Source organism: Labeo rohita, chromosome 7 (genome assembly GCF_022985175.1).
Source record: "Labeo rohita strain BAU-BD-2019 chromosome 7, IGBB_LRoh.1.0, whole genome shotgun sequence".
NCBI lineage: Eukaryota > Metazoa > Chordata > Actinopteri > Cypriniformes > Cyprinidae > Labeo > Labeo rohita.
In genome coordinates, this window is record NC_066875.1 from 3715869 (window position 1) to 3733836 (window position 17968).

The window sequence follows — 17968 nt, forward strand, 5'->3', positions numbered from 1 at the left end:
GATGTCGAAATTTTCGCCGCAGCTGTCTACAACACCTATTTTTCGTTTAATCCAATGTGTCGATATGTCAGAAATTTTTTTCAGCAGCGACACTGTTTTGCATGCTCTTGCACTAAAGTTAGCATATGCAATTCCCGCTTATTTACATAAAATATATAACAAAATATAAATATATAACATCAACAAGACACCTTGGTCCATGCATCATTTTGCTTGGGAACTAATGTGGTCGGAACCAAAGTTTTACAGGCGTTCTCTGGAATCCTCTCAAGGGGTGAACTTCTACATTTCGATTGGTTGCCGCCGAGCCGCGTCATAGCTCATTACCATAAAGTTGACCTGACTTCAACTCTTCCCGACGCCCACACCGTCCAAAACGCGACGCGCCGCTTCTCGCCGGAGCTCGCCGCCGGCTCACATTGAAAATGAATGACTTCCGGCCACTTTGACGCTCTCGCCGGCGGCGGTGTGAACGCACAGTTAGAAGCTCCATTGAAACTACAATTTGGATCTTCAAACCATTGGCTCCCACCGAAGTCCACTAAAGGGGGAAAATCCTGGAATTTTTCCTCAAAAAACTTTATTTCTTTCCTATTACAGAAAGAAAGACATGAACATCTGGGATGGCATGGAGGTGAGTAAATGATCAGGATTTTTTTTTTTTTCTCTGAAAGTAAACTAATCCTAGATTTTGTGATGAAATCGCACACACAAACCAAAACACCAGCTAACGAAGTGCATCTTATTAGAGCAATATTTTTTTTATGACTTGATTTAAATCATGACCAATTCTAACTTCCTGAGATTCTGGAGACTTTAAAAAACATTTATGTAATTGTAAAAGATTATTTGATAACACAAGACATTTAAGTGATAAAGTAATAGAAACCGATCCATAAATACCGTATATAGGCTAACTTTTGGTGTCTGCCATGTTTTACATATTAGTTCTGCATATATAACATCCTTAAAAGGTATAACAGTTAAAACTGTTATGATACAACATATTACACAGTACAAAAATGTGCTGAAGTTGAGCTTTCTCGTAAAGCAAATGTTACTTGTAACCAAAAATTGTATTTCACAATTTTTCCACATAGCACTCTATATGGCAAAACTGTGTGAACCTTTTTTAATTTCACTACAAAAAGTAGTTTATTACAGGGAGAAACTACAAAAAAAGGTAAGCAAATAACAAAAAAGAACAACAGTTTGTTACGGTGATGAATGCTGAAAAATAAGTTAGATTCCCTCATACATTATTTCTCACATTATCCACTAAAATATTGAATGAAAACAATTCAGACAGCGCATAAGGGCACTCAATAGTGCGCATTATGATGTTCCCTCAAATAGTTCGGTATATGAAGGTACATAAAGCGATTTCAGACACAGTCCAATGCGACCTGATGATAAACAATGGGATGATGTATTTTTTGGAGGCCAAGACCGAGAACCAAGTGATTGCATTTTCACACTTCTGGTTCCATCATCCCAAAGTCAATGGCTTTTTTGAATGTGTTTTTGGTTAAATCTCAAGATACTGTCATGTTTTATTCTACAACATAAAATACATCAACCAACTTGTGGTTTTTTAAAGCTTTTACTTTTGTTGAAAAAGGCACTTGCTAACAAGTGGCTAAATGGGACTACAAAGGTTGTCGGACATTAAATGTCATCACAAACAGGTAAACTACTTGACTTATAATTGCACTTTTCTGACTCAAACATTCAAGGAAAATGCTTTAAAATAAAGACTGAAAACGTTTATTCTTTTACTTCTGGTTATTGTATTTAGGCTTAAAAATTCATAAAAGTTGTGTTCATTTGTGAGAATCATAAACATTTGTTGGTTGCAAAGCATATTTTCTGCAATAATGCAAAAGCCAGTGGGAAAATCATAATGGGCTATTGTCCAGGGAGCCTGGTTGATGATAACTTATGAGTTGGCCTACAAAAAACATCATCACCGCATGTGGTTGAATGAAGTAAAGTAAGCGTTGAAATGCTATTGTAAGCTGTATGCATCTGCCACATAGCATGCATGCAAAAACCAGTGTATACACTGGACTTATAGACACACGTCAGGAAAACAAACCCATCTGAGTAGGACTTTAGTGACAGTGTAATTGCTTGAATAGTTGTGTGTTGTGTTGAATAAAAAAAAAAAAGACAGGACCTGGTGTAAGTGTAAAATTGTTTTTTCCTTAAAGAAACATACAAAATATATTATGGACACAGTCCAGGTATTTAACTTTTTCGCTTTCAGTTTAAAATCAGACAATCTGTAAAGAGTGAAAAGTAAAAATCAGACAAGGATTTGCAAAGAACAAAATATGCAACAATCTTTGACACTCTGGACTTAAAAAAAAGCATTGCATCAGCTGTCAGCTCACGTAACTTCAATCTGCAGAAACAAAACAACAACAAACTATTAACTTCAGTGAAAAAACAACAGACAAGGCAGGAAAAACACTTCAGACGGCTGTTTACATACCCAGTTTATGTATTTTTGCGTCTGGATCTTTTAGGGACTGAGGACACGGGCGTTTCTGGCTCAAAGCTCCGTTTCACTCCAATGTACATTCGTGTAGGAGTGGTGGCTGCAAACACACACACAGACACACATTTCAATTACCGTCTGTGTTTGCCAACCACAGAAACGATCAAGTGCATAGCCTGTTAAAAATGTGTGGCAGTAACAGGCCTCAGTACTCGAGAGGCTGACAGAGTTACCTTAAAATGTCAAAACCTTGTATGTTTCTCAGGAAGCTAGATATAAACATAACGGTAACAGTTTACAATAAGGTTTCATTAGTTAATGTATTAACTAGAGCTGCAGCGATTCATTGACGTCATTGATTAGGAAAATACGTTGATTGGCATGGAATACGTTGACGTGTCGCACCTTTAGCCACACCATCTCTACTTAAAGGAGAAGTCCACTTCCAGAACAACAATTTACAAATAATTTACTCAACCCCTTGTTATCCAAGATGTTCATGTGCTTGTCTTTAGTCATAAAGAAATTATGGTTTTTGAGGAAAACATTTCAGGATTTTTCTCCATATAATGGACTTCATTGGTGCCCTGATTTTGAACTTCCAAAATTTTAAAAAGTTTAAATGTTTAATGTAAAAAGTTTAAATTTTAAAGAGTTTAAATGAGGCTTCAAGGGGCTCTAAACGATCCCAGCCAAGGAAGAAGGGTCTTATGTAGTGAAACGATCTGTCGTTTTTTCGAAAAATAAAAATTTGTATACTTTTTAAGCACAAAAGCTTGTGTAGCACAGGCTCTGGGATGTGCATATCCACGATGCTACAAATTCTTGAACGATTCTTTCATTTTGAACGAATCTTTAATGTGACTCGAGAAGAACGAGTCGTCTCGGGGAGTGATTCGTTCACTCGTGCATGGGCTACATCCTATTAGGTTCTGTAGCAGATCTAAAACAGATCAGGACTTCAAATTGCGTATCGCAAATCATTTGATTTGAATATGAACCCGTTCCAATCTAAATCAAATGATTTGCAATAAGCGCTCCAAAGTCCCGACCTGAATCAAATGATTTGTGATACACCATCCAACCGGAGCGCTTTGAAACAGTGAATCATTTTGCATCGGAATTGCGTCGGAGTTTAACTGATTTGGCGTTTTGAAAAGCTCTGCTTCACCCATCACTATGTGCTTTTTAAAGCAACGTTGAAATTCAAAAATGAATGGCTCTTTTAATTTGATCTGGTTTTTGCTAGTGAATCGCTTGAAATGAATGATCCAAGTCATAAGTTTGAATCAAACGGAGCAGTTCCAGCGTAAATGACTCAATTGATTTGGTTAATCTGTTTCTCTTCACATCTTCAGCCATGTTTACACGACACAATCAATACTACTACTTGCTCAGCTCAATGGTTTTCTGACATTAACTGAAATAAGCAAAAAAGTACTTTTTTTTTGAACTGCGTCAATTTTGCACGAAAAGGTGTGCTTATTGATAAAATTAAACACTTATTTCATAGATACATTGTCTTTCAATAATTTAAGCACTTTTCAAGTACCTCTTCAGGAATATTGCTATTTTTAAGGGTTTTCCAGGCCTTAAATTTCAATAAGGCAAACTCAAGCACTTGCACTCAAGAACTTGCAAGAAAACATTTCCAGTTTTTCTGTTGCAGGCTTATGCAAAAATGCTTTTTTCACACTTAACCTGCATGCAAACTTTTCACACTTTTACCCTACTTTACACTCCATAATGACTAAGCAAACAGATCTGTGATAACTGTACACCAATCATCAAAAGTCTAGATTTGCATTCAGAAAGTAACAAATCTACAAAGACAAAAACACATACCGAGGCTGTACTCAAGCTCCCTTAACTCTTCCTCTTGTTGCTGGAGCTCTTGTTGTTTCTTTTTCATATCAGGACTCTGCAGGTACTGCAAATGATTGTTATACTCAGATTGGACATCAGTAGCCTTCTGCAATGCAACACCATACTGCTGCAGTAGCTCTGTACACACAAACATAAGACAGAGATTACATACAGTTGAGTATGAGAAGAATCTTTTATATGCAATATACATCAAGTGAATAGGGTAAAAAATTTTAATTATAACAAATAGATATATTTCCTATGCTAATTAAAATACATTACAATAAAATGTTTTTTTGTATTACAACTTTTCTAAAATGTTGTTTAGATATTGCATTATCTAATTAAACACGCACTATATTTGCATAAAAGTCCAGAACAACTGGATAAAGCAACGTCTGAAATCCTATTTTAAACTATTTTGTAAGCTTTCTAGTCCACTATGTCTAAAATAAGACATTATGAAAGCAAAATGGCCCAAAAACTGACCAAAACTGAACTGAACTGTTGAACTGTTGTTTTGGCTCAAGTATTACTCTTCAAAGAAGAGAGATCAGAGATTAGTTACATAAAGTACCTCATCCGTCATATGGTAAAAATGGCCTTTTTTCTTCCACTATGTTTGTTACCTATCTGATGGCGTATGTGCTTGTGCTCTTTGGGTAATGGTGCCCCAAACACTTGTCCTCGAAGTTTCTCAATGGATGGAGCCTTGTTCTGCAGTCCTCCGAATTTGCCGTTGCTGCGTATCCTCTCGCCCTGACGCGTTAAGAGCGTGGGACACTGCATCTTATTCTGAACCACCTACCAAACATACATGTTTAGATGCATGTTGTTGTAAACGCTTGAAAATTTTTCAACACAGACAAACACACTCAATATCTTACCCCCCGACGATAATGATTAGCAGAATCCAAATCATCAATTAGGATGGTGTCTCCAAGAAGAGTTGAAAAAACTGAAAAGAGTCAGAACACATCAATTCCCCCTTGTAGTTTGAATGACTGCCCTGATCATACTCATAAAATAATGCATTGCCAACATCTGCAGCCTGCCAAATGTTTCATGCAAGTTTCATGCAAGATGATTGTTCAGTCCAAAGCGCGCACACACACACACACACACACACACACACACACACACACACACACACACACGCACACACAGAGCATTAGCTCATTTGAATGCTGCCAATGCAGCCTCTGCCAGGATACTTTTCAGTGATGAAAGCTTGCAAATAATAAAATTCCATTACCTCATTCTATTACATCATTCCATGATTGACTAAAGGAACAGTTCACCCATATTAATTCAGAAAGCAGTACTATCAATTATGGACTCGTGTTTTAGCTTGAAGCAACGGTCTCAAGTTTAATGCACCTTCATGATGAATTGGTTTTCTACAAAAATGCAGCTTTTCATTTCTCAAGACACTAATGGAATGGAGTGGTGTGCTTTCCTTGTGGATTATTGTGATGTTTTTATCAGCTGTATGGAATCTCATTCTGACGGCACCCATTCACTGCAAAGTGAGCAAGTGATGTAATGCTACATTTCTACAAATATGATGAAGAAACAAACTCAACTACATCTTGAAAGGGCTGATGGTGAGTACATTTATAGCAAATTTTCGTTTTTGGGTGAACTATTCATTTAAGCTGGCAGTATTCTGGAAAGATTTAAATTTGAAAGTGAGGTCACATTTAAGTTTAGGAACCAACTCACTATGAAATGGCTTTTGCCTTAATAAACTCCTAATTTGCTGTTTATCAGTAGTAAGGTAGCTGTTACGTTTATGTATTAGGTTAAGGGATCTAACATTTGCTAATGTGAAGTAAGGCATTATAGGCAGGGGTGCACATGAGTGGTCCGCAGGTACGACCAAAATAAGAAAATCTGCTGTGAAAATACGTTCAGAGCACGAACTTGCGTACCAACATGGTTGACAGCTGTTAATGCACAATTACCATTTTAGATTATTTTTAGTTATACTGTATAAATGATTTCTGTTTGAAATGAAAACATCATTCTAGGCCAGGCGTGTCCAAACTTGGTCCTGGAGGGCCGGTGTTCTGCAGAGTTTAGCTCCAACCCCAATTAGACACACCTGAACCAACTAATCAAGCTCTTACTAGGCATACTAGAAATGTCCTGGCAGGTGTGTTGAGGAAAGTTGGATCTAAACTCTGCAGGAATCCAGGACAGAGTTTGGGCACCCCTGTTCTAGGCTATTCGCTGCCGTTTTTAAAGCACAATGCAAAAATGTGGCATTTTATTCACTGACGCTCTTCAATCGGAAGTGCTGGGAGCGAGTATACACACATGCTTGCCGGCAACCTACCAAAATAAAAGCTTGCTAATTTTGGGTTTGAAAATTATGAACAAACTAAATATTATCATTTTAAGTTTACTATAAAATAATTGTATTTTTTGCATTTGTACAAAAATTTTACACTATGTGTAACATGAGCACCAAATAAAATCTTCAGGTATTCTTATGAGAACCAGGCTAAAAAAACTTTTGCACCCCTGTTTATAAGTACTAATAAACACCCAATATGCTTATAATATGCATGCTAATAACTAGTTAATAGTGAGAACTGGTCCCTAAAGTGTTACCGAAAGTGTAGTGTCCAGTGCATTTAAAACTATACAACAGAGAATTTAATGCAAAACACACTCAACACCTCCCTCTCCCAACATGCAGCAGTTTATTCCACAATGCATGTGAAGCTACTCATTGAATGTTCAACTCAAACTCTAAATACCCATTCAAACAAGTCATTCATGCTCTGAATATTTTCTGCCAAATGGGAAATTTGTCAATTATGCATTGTTTTCTGGAAAATCTGTTTTGCATCTGTTAATGTCATGATAATTTATTTTGCTATTTTTCAACACTAACTCTCAGCGAGCACTACATTAGAGTGACAAGTGCAGTAGGTGCAGCCCATAGAACCGCTTGTGGGAAAGTTGTGAAATTGGGCACACTGATAGAGGACAGTCTCAACATTAACCACAGCAGATTTGGAGTCTCAAAGAACTCAAATTCTCTAGTGCCACCACTTGTCCAAAGTTTCACTCATGTTTATGCTAATAACTTTTGAACCTTAAGGCACAGAAGCAAAATTCATTGGCTCATGCTGAGTCGAATGAACACCAAAAATCGTAAGGTTTAGTGTTTTTGCTATTTTTTTATTGTTCGAAAAATCTACTTTTTCAAACTCGTCCTAGACGGTTTGTCTGATTTTCACCAAAATTGGCTCAAATCATCATTAGACCATGCTGGCAAAAAGTTACGGGATTTAAGTTGACTAATCAAACCGTTTTCGAATAACGCGCAAACAAATTTGACGAAAAGCACACAAAAATAGATGCGAGGCTGTATCTCTGCAACAGTTCGCCGTATTGAGACCAAACTTGGTGTGTGTTATAACAAGCATGACCTGAGGCTACCTGCAATGTTTCGGCACAGTGCCACCTACTGGTCAGAAGATACTAAAAAACAAATGGCTATTTTTGCTTATAACTTCTCAATGGTTTTGCCAAAAATCACAAAACTGGTCTCTTTAGATTTGGTGCATCATGCCGAGTCGAATCATATCTAATTTTTCCATGTCAGCCATTTTGGGCATCTGCCATTTTGAATTTTGTCAAAAAATGATATATTTTACAAATGCATTGCTGTGCCTTCAGCACCATGCCCTGACAGTACTCAAAAAGTTTGGAGGCAGCACCATTTTGAGGCCAAAGTTATAAATAAATTTTGAAAAATGCTAATAACTTTTGTTTACATTAGCCTACTCTAATGAAACTGTAGGCTTTTCTGCATTATTCCTTGGATAATGCAGAAAACATCAATACCAGTTATGCCATAATTGGATGAACTTCCTGTCCACCATTTTGATTTATGTTGAAAACCTACTTTTTCAAACTCCTAGACCGTTGCTCCGATTTTTACCAAATTTGACTCGGATCATCTTCAGACCATGCGGACAAAAAGTTATGGATTTTGTGTTGATGTACAGTAGGAAACGGTTTTCGTTTAGCACATCAATGAAAGCTGGAAAGATGCCAAACTGCATCTGAGACTGTATCTGTGCAAAGCTTTGACATATTGATGGCAAATTTTTTACGTGCCATTGCCACCTCACACTGACCACGCCACATTAATTTGGTAACAGCACCACCTATTGGTCAAGAGTACTAAACCATTCATTAACCATTAATTATGAAATTTCTAAAAATGCTAATAACTTTTTATTGCATTAGCCCTCAAAAGTTAGGTCTTAAAATATTCCTTGGGTCATGCTGACAACATAGTTACCAGTTATGCCTTTGTAGGCTGAACCTCCTGTCTGCCATTTTGATTCATGTTGAAAACCTACTTTTTTAAACTCCTATTACACCGTTGGCCCAATTTTTACCAAAATCGAATCAGATCATCTTCAGACCGTGCTGACAAAATTGTATAGATTTCGTGCTGATAGACATTACCATTTTTGTATAGCAAAAAATTTGAGGCATGATGCCAGACTACGTCTGAGGCTATATCTCTGCAAAGTTTTGACATATTGACACCTAACTTTGTCAGGGCTCTGGACTAACTTTTTGCACTGGTTGCACTGGTGCGCCTTTTTTTCTTAGGTGCACCAGCACAAAAGTCATGTGCACCCAAGCTTTCGACTGCATCGCATTTAATAGCCATTTACAATTATTCTAATTCTTATTTTTGCATGGTGATATGATAAATGAATGGTTCATTTTTAACAGCGGATTCAGCTGATCTGCACATCCCTGCACATTTATATAAGCTTATAATCACTCGTGCTTTTAAGTCAAATCCACGCTAAAAAGAAAAACGTTAATTGACATCTGGACGTGACTCTCCGCAATCTCTGATGAATTCGGTTGGGTGTTTGAACGCCTACTGGATCCTTGGACAAAAGTTTACAGGGGTTCACCCAGTTTAAGAAATTTCTGATTGTAAAAGTCTAAATATTTACATGTTTAATGTATTGTTTTCGTTATAATGTACTGATCCAAATTAGTAATCAATAATAATTCTTGCGGGCGCATCAGGTGCAATCATCAAGCATATTTCAAAGGAAGCCGGCGCCACGGTCCTTACTGTCTTTACTGGGTGATTTGAGTGAATATTTGCATTTATTCACATACGATTTAATTATAAATGGTGGCCTCTCATGATTTTGGCTAATGCAGGACACTACTGAATGATGCGCATCAGAGGGGATTTAGAAGTGGGTATACGCAAAGCCGACTAATAAAGAAATGGGTATACACAGGTTCTGCACTACACCACTGCATATTACCCTACTCAATACCATTAACACAGGCGTAACTCCCTTCAAACTTTATCTGGAATGGCACCTTTTCTGTCACAACTTTTCGAACAGGCGAACAGACACACACACACAAATGAAATTGTTTGCCTGATGAAAAAAGTATTTAAAACGGGTTCACATTTTAGAAAATGTAGTTGTTGATTTATCTCATCCACCCGCGACCCACCCACAAATAATCAGAATGCTTTTTTTTTTTATTACCCAACCCACCCGACCCGCGGATTATCCGCAGCGCCCGTGGATATAACCACCGTCCGCGCATCACTAATTGCCGGCCATGGTCTTCCCACACTCCCTTCACTATCTCTGACTGGTTTAGACCACGACTGTTGAACCACAGTCGCGGAGACTTTTTTTTTTTGCCCTCGAACGACTGGTTGCACTGGTGCGACCTCAAATTGTTTTTAGTTGCACCATTGAGAAATTAGGTTGCATGTGCGACCAAATTGGTCGCACTCTAAAGCCCTGTTTGTATAAGCAATTGTGTCCTTACACTAACCATACCACATCGATTTGATAACAGCACCACCTATTGGTCAAAACGAATAACCCATTAAATAATATTACTAATGGTTGTTTTTATGATTTTTTTTTTTGCCAAGTTTGACTAAAATCATGCTAAAATGGCTTTAATTCCTCATTGTTTCAGTTGGTCTGACACTCCATGCCATGCTTAGCACCTCATTTTGCCTCTCTAGTGCTTGGCCCCGTAATTGCTGCTTGCAGCTATATTTGTAAATGTAATCATTTTAATTATTAACAATAAGAAAATAATAATATATCGAGCTTAACAGGCTAATAACTCATGAGAACTCATTCCGGCTGTCATGTGGAGAACAACAGAGATATTAAACACAAATACTTTCTGGGAGATTTTTATGCTTTTATTCATCTTATTTTCTCTAAATGATGTGCTTTTGTACTTACCTTTATTGCAGCTTTCAACGTGCTCAGGAAAAATGAGCATATCTTTGACAAACACAGGATTACCAATGGGATGGAAGAGAAGCGAGCCATTCCTGATGTGAGGCAGAGGCCTAAGACACATGAAAAACATGCATAGAAAAAAAAGCTTAAAGCTGAGACAAAATAAACAAACCCAGTAAAAGGGGGTAATTGCCACAGTGTGATCATTTCTAACTCTGACGTGCAGCCAGGAAAACGTGACGGCGTGAATGCGTGCCAGTTACACACAGCTAATCAGCAATTAGACTGAGAACACACAAGATGATATTTTGAAGAAAGCTGGTAATCAGATACACTGCCCTCCAAAAGTTTGGAAACACCCCTGGTAAAGTGTGGTTTTGGACGATATCAGAATAAATCCTTATTTTTTGGTGCAAATACATTGAAGTAACTTGACATTATCATTGAAATGATTTTGATTACATAATAATGGCAATATATACATGTCAAAGTCAGACATGCCCCTTTGCCAGCTGTGATGCCTGGTTACTGGTTTTAACTTGGCCCAGGTTTTTAAAAGCTTTTTTGGGTCAGCACACCTTAATAGCTTCAACAACTGATTGCCAATTAAGTTTAGAATACAATGAATTTAGGCCCAGATTATGCAGAGCTGTAATAGCTGCTAATGGTGGATATTTTGATGAACCGAAAATTTACGTTTTTTTCTATGTATAAACTGTGTATGTAATAAAACATGTTTTCGTAGTTTGTGCTGTCCCTTATCAGTGCAAAATTATCACAAATTAAAAAGGATTCATGCCAATATTGTCCAAAACCCCACTTTTCTAGGGCACTTTTGGAGGGCAATGTAGTTGCTGGTAGCTATGAATGAGTAAATGATAACAGAATTGTAATTTTTCGGTGAAGAGTCCCTTTAAGGTCACAATCTCAGAAAAAAAGTTTCATTACATATGAAACTGAAAAAACATGCAAAACAGTTCACTCTGACAGCGGAAGTCTGCCATTTCCTGTTAATGTGTGAAGAATAACAGAAGACTAAACCAAGTGCAGTGAACTGTACAATTTTTTATCTATAATTTTCAACATGCATCTTATAGTTTGCATTGTGTACCTGTCATTTGGTCTCCAGTGGACTGTCTCGAGGGGAATGACCTGTTGTCGGCCTTGCGTATCATCGTAGATTTTCATAGCAGCAGATGTTGTTTCAGTAACCACACAGTCCATGTCACCCAGTATATGCCAAGAGATCACCTTCGCGGCATCATCATCCTCCACCTGTGCCAGATGACCGACCTACGAATCACACACACAAACATCATCACATCAACTAATATGTTTTTGAAAAAGTCCTTTGATTCTCAGTGGTTTACAACACTTATGGAAGAATGTCCCTTCAGACTCCAGTTTGCCAATAAACCTAACTTTTAATTTAATTGATTTTAAAACAATCTTCACATGAACTACAAATTGTATATGTAGAAACTATATAGATTAATCTTTATTCAAGCAACAAGTGTTAAAAAGCGACTAGAGCAGCTGAGTCATTTCTCTTTTTCTGTTGTTCTTTGATTTAAATCACTGACAGCAGGTTTCACTTTAAAAGCAGCGCTGTCTCTTGGATCTGACACACATCCAGTCTTCTCCCAACTCTTTACGGTCATTCATGACTTTGTAACTCATTTAAGACTGCGTTTACGAGGTAACTCAGCAAAATCGTGCATTTTTATATATTTGTGTGTTTCTGTGTGTGCACTGCTGCGCTGTCCGAAGCGGAGTGGAGGTGCACTTGTGATTGGATCACCTGATACAAATACTAAAACATACAAAAAAATACACACCTTTCCCAGAACATGTGGGCTGCCTTTGAAAGGGTCAGAAATGTCACATTTCCTCCGAGGCTGATTCTCTATCCTGGTCAAAATTGCTTTCTTGCCATTCATAATTTTGTCTATTGCTGACACCTGGACACAAACAAAGAGACAAACAAGCATCTGTGATGTCTAGAATAAAATGCATGCTTCTACAATGAACAGCAATAAAACAGCATGCATGTTAGTGTGCATGTAGAGACTCACAGTGCTTAGTTCTGAGATGTTTATACCACATTTCATGAGCTCTGGTTTGAGCTCATTTAATTTGTGGTTTGCATCTCGCACCTGACCTGTAGAAACAAACAAATACATGAGTCACACATGATCTTGAGCGAAAAAGTGAATAAATTAACTAAAACAAAATATGAAGCGCTTACATTCAAGTTCAGATGTTAGTTGTTTATTGGTTTCGAAAATGTCCTGGTACATCGAAACAGTTCGGGAAAGGCGATCTTTCTTCTTACTGAGACTCACGATGACTTTCTGATGTTCTGAATCTGAAAGAGATCAAAATATGATAATAAATATCATATTAGTTTAACAAATTAAAACACTTTGTATATAGTAAGTGTTTGAAGGAAAGTCAGCCAAAAATTAAAATCTATTTATTTTACACACCCTCAGGCCTTAATGGATATACTGTGCAATTATAATAATAATTCAACTACACACTGCTTGTCACATGTCTAACCTTATTTAGTACAGATTTAAATATAATTGTTTTACGATATGGACTGAATTTGATTGGTTACAGCAATAATCAATTACCATGATTTTGTCTTAACTGTGATACTCATTAGTAAAGCAACAATATTGGGTTGTGTGTCTGCTGACTTACCGTTGCAGAATCTGAAAGGCAGGATATATGGAGCGATGCTAACACTAGTTTGTCGAATCTCAGGATTGAACTGGAGGATGTATTCGGCACCATCCACTCCGGGACTGTTTTCCAAAAGTGCCAAATCCTACAGGACACAAACAATAACACCCAGTTAACACCAAAAATAACAAGTTCTTCATTTAAAGTTGAGTGCATGTATGCAGTTTTAGTGAACATGCATAAAAAAGGATTTTACTGTACATATTTATATTTATGCATTTATAGATTTTATTTTAAGCTTTTCATATCTTCATGCATTTTTAACTCACCGACTTCTAGTGCAATGCTCTTCTGTTTATCACATCTAACAATAACTCAGTGGAATTATTTTTTTTAATTTAGTCTTTTTTCAGTTAACATGCACAACAAAACTTTCTCTGTCTATGACAAAATTATCGCAATAATAAATTTAACATTATGAATGTTTTTTTAATAAATCAGTGTTTTAAACCACATTTAGTTACATTTTCTTAAATTATACAAGGGAGCTGAATTAAAGTTGAATTTATCAACATTGACAAAAATAACAGTGTTGTCATTCTTAACTAAAACTAAAACTATTAAAATATTTTTTATTAATTGATAAAGCTGAAATAATATAACAAAAAACAAACAAACAAAAAAAAACTTTGTAAAACTTAGAACTGAAGTACTAAAATTACTACAACTAAAAAAAAAAAAAAAAAATCTATTTAGATTTATTTTATTAGATTAGTTTTAGTAATTTTATATGCTTTTTTCTTGAATATATGGACATCAAAATGTGTAAACTCAGAGGGTTTCAACTTTTATTTTGAAATCACGACAAACAGTTAACATAATTGAGAAAGATACTGATGTATTCTCCTGGGTTTGTGTTGGTTTATAAATGATTTACCTTACAACTCTGGTGAAATAGCGCATGTTGTGGTTCCCAGATGAACGTTATAATAAACCCAAACTCACAACAACATGCAACATGTTTGAGATGCCCTGCAGTTTGTGGAGCAGCATTTAAGTGTTAACGGAGCTGCTCTTAAGATGCACATAAGTAACCTACATGCATGTAAATGATTAAATCTGCATCGCATATATTTACTTAATAGAATTACAGCGTTTGTGAATTTTTAATAGCATTATGCTTTATTATGATTTTTAAAAGAGTTTGATATGTGGAATGCGCCACTTCTGAAAAATCTATTTTTATATTACTCGACACAGGCAAAATGCAACCGAGGATTTTTTTTTTTAATTGAATACTCGAATAGAATCGAGGAATCATTGCACCCCTACTGCTATTATTTACTTTTTTTGTTCTTTTTTTTCCTTTACTTTTTTTTTTTTTTTTACAATTAATGTTCATCATTTTCAAACTTAATATCGACAAGCTTTTAGTTTGGCGGGTTGCTGGCAAGCAAGTATATGAGCTGCCGGTTTTAGCGCTGCCGAATGAAGCACATCAGTGAATGAAGTTCACAGTTTTGCATTTTGCATAAAGTATTACAATTAGTCAATCTAAAACGGTGTTTGAACTTATTTACCCAGAGCATTTTTTATTTTGGTTGCGTGTGCACATCTGCGCATCACTTATGTGCACCCCTCCCTATAATAGTACATGTATAACACTGATACAAATAAAAGAAAACAAATACTCACAGTAATGAGAGCTTCCCCATTAATGAGGCTGTAAGAGACTCTTGTATCTTTGTTCTCAAATAAAGGAAGCACCATGTCTCCTGTGCCTTTAAATGTAACAATAACTTTTCCATCCAAACCCTCACCAGCAGCGTTACTGTATTCGTCCTGCAAAGTAAGAAACAAACGTCAATTCAGGCCTGTTGCATTTATTTGATCTGTAAATGGTGTTGAGAATTCAGAAATGACAGGAAAAAAGTGCAAAATAAAGTAACACAAATTAAAGAAGTTCACTTCCAGAACAAAAATTTACAGATGATTTACTCACCCCCTTGTCATCCAAGATGTTCATGTCTTTCTTTCTTCAGTCGTAAAGAAATTGTGTTTTTTGAGGAAAACATTTCAGCATTTTTCTCCATATAATGGACTGATATGGTGCCCCAATTGTTTACAACTGCATTTGGGATTCTTTGAAGCTGCATTTAAACTGCATTTATCAGTCATTTATCACCATATCAGTCTATAAAATCCTGAAATGTTTCCCTCAAAAACCATAATTTCTTTACGGCTGAAGAAAGAAAGACATCAACATCTTGGATGACAAGGGGGTGAGTACATTATATGTGAATCTTTGCTTTGGAAGTGGACTTCTGCTTTAACTGCAACCATGCAATCATCATCTCAATCACTAGCAGAGTCCGAAACTCACCATGATCTTTAGTTGAAATCTTTCCAGCAGTGTGCGACTGGCCAGCATTTCACTATTGGACACAACAGGAGTTGGAGGTGGAGTCTCAGGGGCTAATCTCACCGCTTTATTGGGAACAACATTTAGTGAAATCTAAAACAGAAACACAAATATGTAGCCTAAAGTAAGCAACAGGAAATAAAGCAGTATACACTATAAACAGGATATAATAAAGTGCGTGTTCTCTCACCTGCTTGCTCCACAGATGTTTAGTTTTGTCCAAAGCCAAAACAAACTGGACAACATACTGCGCTGCTAGCTCTGGAATCTGCTTATCCCTGAAAAAGACAACAACATTTGACAGAAATAAAAACGCATGGGTCAAAAACCAAAAATAACGTACATATAATTTAGAAACTCTCTGGTATGGTCATGTTTTCCAAATAGTGGCAAAGCGGGGACATTTCTGAGAGAAAGGTGCCATTGGCAGACAAAGGCTTTTCAAATACTTATAATGCTTAAAAACAAAACTGCTTCACAGTTTAAGAAACACACTTTTTTTTTCTTCTATTGCATTTATTACCTGAAACAGAAGCTGTCGTCCTTTTCTGTGTCTTTGCGTTTACTACACTTCAGAGTCGAGGCCTAAGTTAAAACACAAAACACATTTACTCTGTCTTTCAAAATTTCATATTATGCATTCTCCTTATACATTCCATTACAACTGCTTCTGTTTGTCATATAATTCCCATGCTCAAAATTCAAGTCTTATCGCTTGTTTGTGTGGTTTTTTTTTAAATGACATAATGAAATATTTAGGTACACTGATATATACTTGCTGTACAGTAAAGTGGGGGGAAAAAAAGATTTTATTTGGATTGTAAACAGACATTTCATTTTATTTTAAGGTGCACTTAGCAATTTTTTCTCCTTCCCCTGGCACAAGTTTAACACTTACTAGCGTTTTGGTCATTTTTCACAGATTTTTTTTTTTTGCTCTAAACACCCTAGTGAAAAATAAATATACTAAAATGTATTTAAAATACATTTATTTCATGCTAAGTAGGGCCCTATGACTTCCACGATGATTTCCGCGGAATCCAGTCATAAAAATTGAATTTTCTGTATAACGTGGAATGTCATTACACTTAAATCAAATTGTGATATTGACTAGTATCTCTAAATATTAAGCCTAAAGACAATTTAATTATCAACTGTTGCATCTCACAGACATAAATACACAAACATTTCCAGAACTGCTCTGAAGATTCTTCATGAGCATTTTACCGTTTCTTAAAAGAGAAAGCATTGACATATCATATACACACAGAAATGTAAAGGTTTTCACAGAAACCTGTCAAAAAAAAGTTTGGTTTAACCTGAAGACATATATTACTATTGTTATAATACTACTACTACTATTATTACTAAAAATGTTATTTTTATTAACGAATAAAATCACAATATTTCTTACATGTTTTAATTTTAATAGTAGCTTTTGCTACTAGTTTGCGTAGTTTATTTGATATTCATTTGATTAAAAGATAAATAAAATTAATATTTTATGCCATCATTTGATAACCAGAAAAAAATGAAGTATATAGTAAAAATGTTGTAAAAATAAAGTTTAATAAATTAAGTTGTTTTATGCATCCAAATAATTAGACATGCTTAACAACAAAACAGAAGGTGAGAAAAAATAAAAAATTTCATAGGGCCCTAAACATGTACTTTTTGTTAAACCTTTAATAAATTGATATTAAATCGTATAAGTTTCATTTTAATTAATTAGACTTGCTTTTTGATTTTAATAAAATGTAATTTAACCATGTAAAAAAAAAAGTCCAAGAAAAATTAAAATAGAAAAAACTTTTGGAAATTTGGAAAAAAATAAAACGGATTTCACAGGGCCCTACCTAAGTATACTACAAATATATTTACATATTATGCACTTACTAAAAATACTTTGCAATTGTATTTTTAGCATACTAAACTGTTATACTTAAAGTCTGCTAAACTGGAACAACTAATTTGTACTTAATGCACTTTAAATGTGCAGAAGTAGTGCTGACGTGCAACTAAAGATAAACTTAAGTATATTGATTGTGCTAAAGTGGTATTATTCCAAGTATACTTCAGGTACACTTAAATATTTTTGCAATTAAAGACTGATATTATTTAAAGATCACACAATCCTCATCAATAGTGACATTTAAACATATTTTAGGCTTAACATTAAAAAAATGTGCATTG

General features: G+C 35.7%; 1 protein-coding gene across 2 annotated transcripts in view; it reads right to left on the reverse strand.

Moving 5' to 3' along the window:
* Positions 1-633: 633 nt before the first annotated feature.
* smchd1 (structural maintenance of chromosomes flexible hinge domain containing 1) overlaps positions 634-17968 on the reverse strand; it is a 48987-nt gene continuing 31652 nt past the window's right edge. The window contains exons 35-49 of one of the 2 annotated variants that reach the window (XM_051114985.1): positions 16299-16360; positions 15966-16053; positions 15737-15868; positions 15049-15195; positions 13372-13498; positions 12911-13030; positions 12738-12823; positions 12501-12623; positions 11774-11955; positions 10663-10772; positions 5257-5327; positions 4999-5173; positions 4349-4507; positions 2498-2603; positions 634-2407 (exon numbers count right to left, since the gene is read on the reverse strand). In XM_051114985.1, the coding sequence (XP_050970942.1) occupies positions 2503-2603; positions 4349-4507; positions 4999-5173; positions 5257-5327; positions 10663-10772; positions 11774-11955; positions 12501-12623; positions 12738-12823; positions 12911-13030; positions 13372-13498; positions 15049-15195; positions 15737-15868; positions 15966-16053; positions 16299-16360 (1683 nt within the window). In that variant the 3' untranslated portion in view covers positions 634-2407; positions 2498-2502. The remainder of the gene's footprint in view (positions 2408-2497; positions 2604-4348; positions 4508-4998; positions 5174-5256; positions 5328-10662; positions 10773-11773; positions 11956-12500; positions 12624-12737; positions 12824-12910; positions 13031-13371; positions 13499-15048; positions 15196-15736; positions 15869-15965; positions 16054-16298; positions 16361-17968) is intronic. The other variant, XM_051114986.1, reaches the window with a different exon arrangement.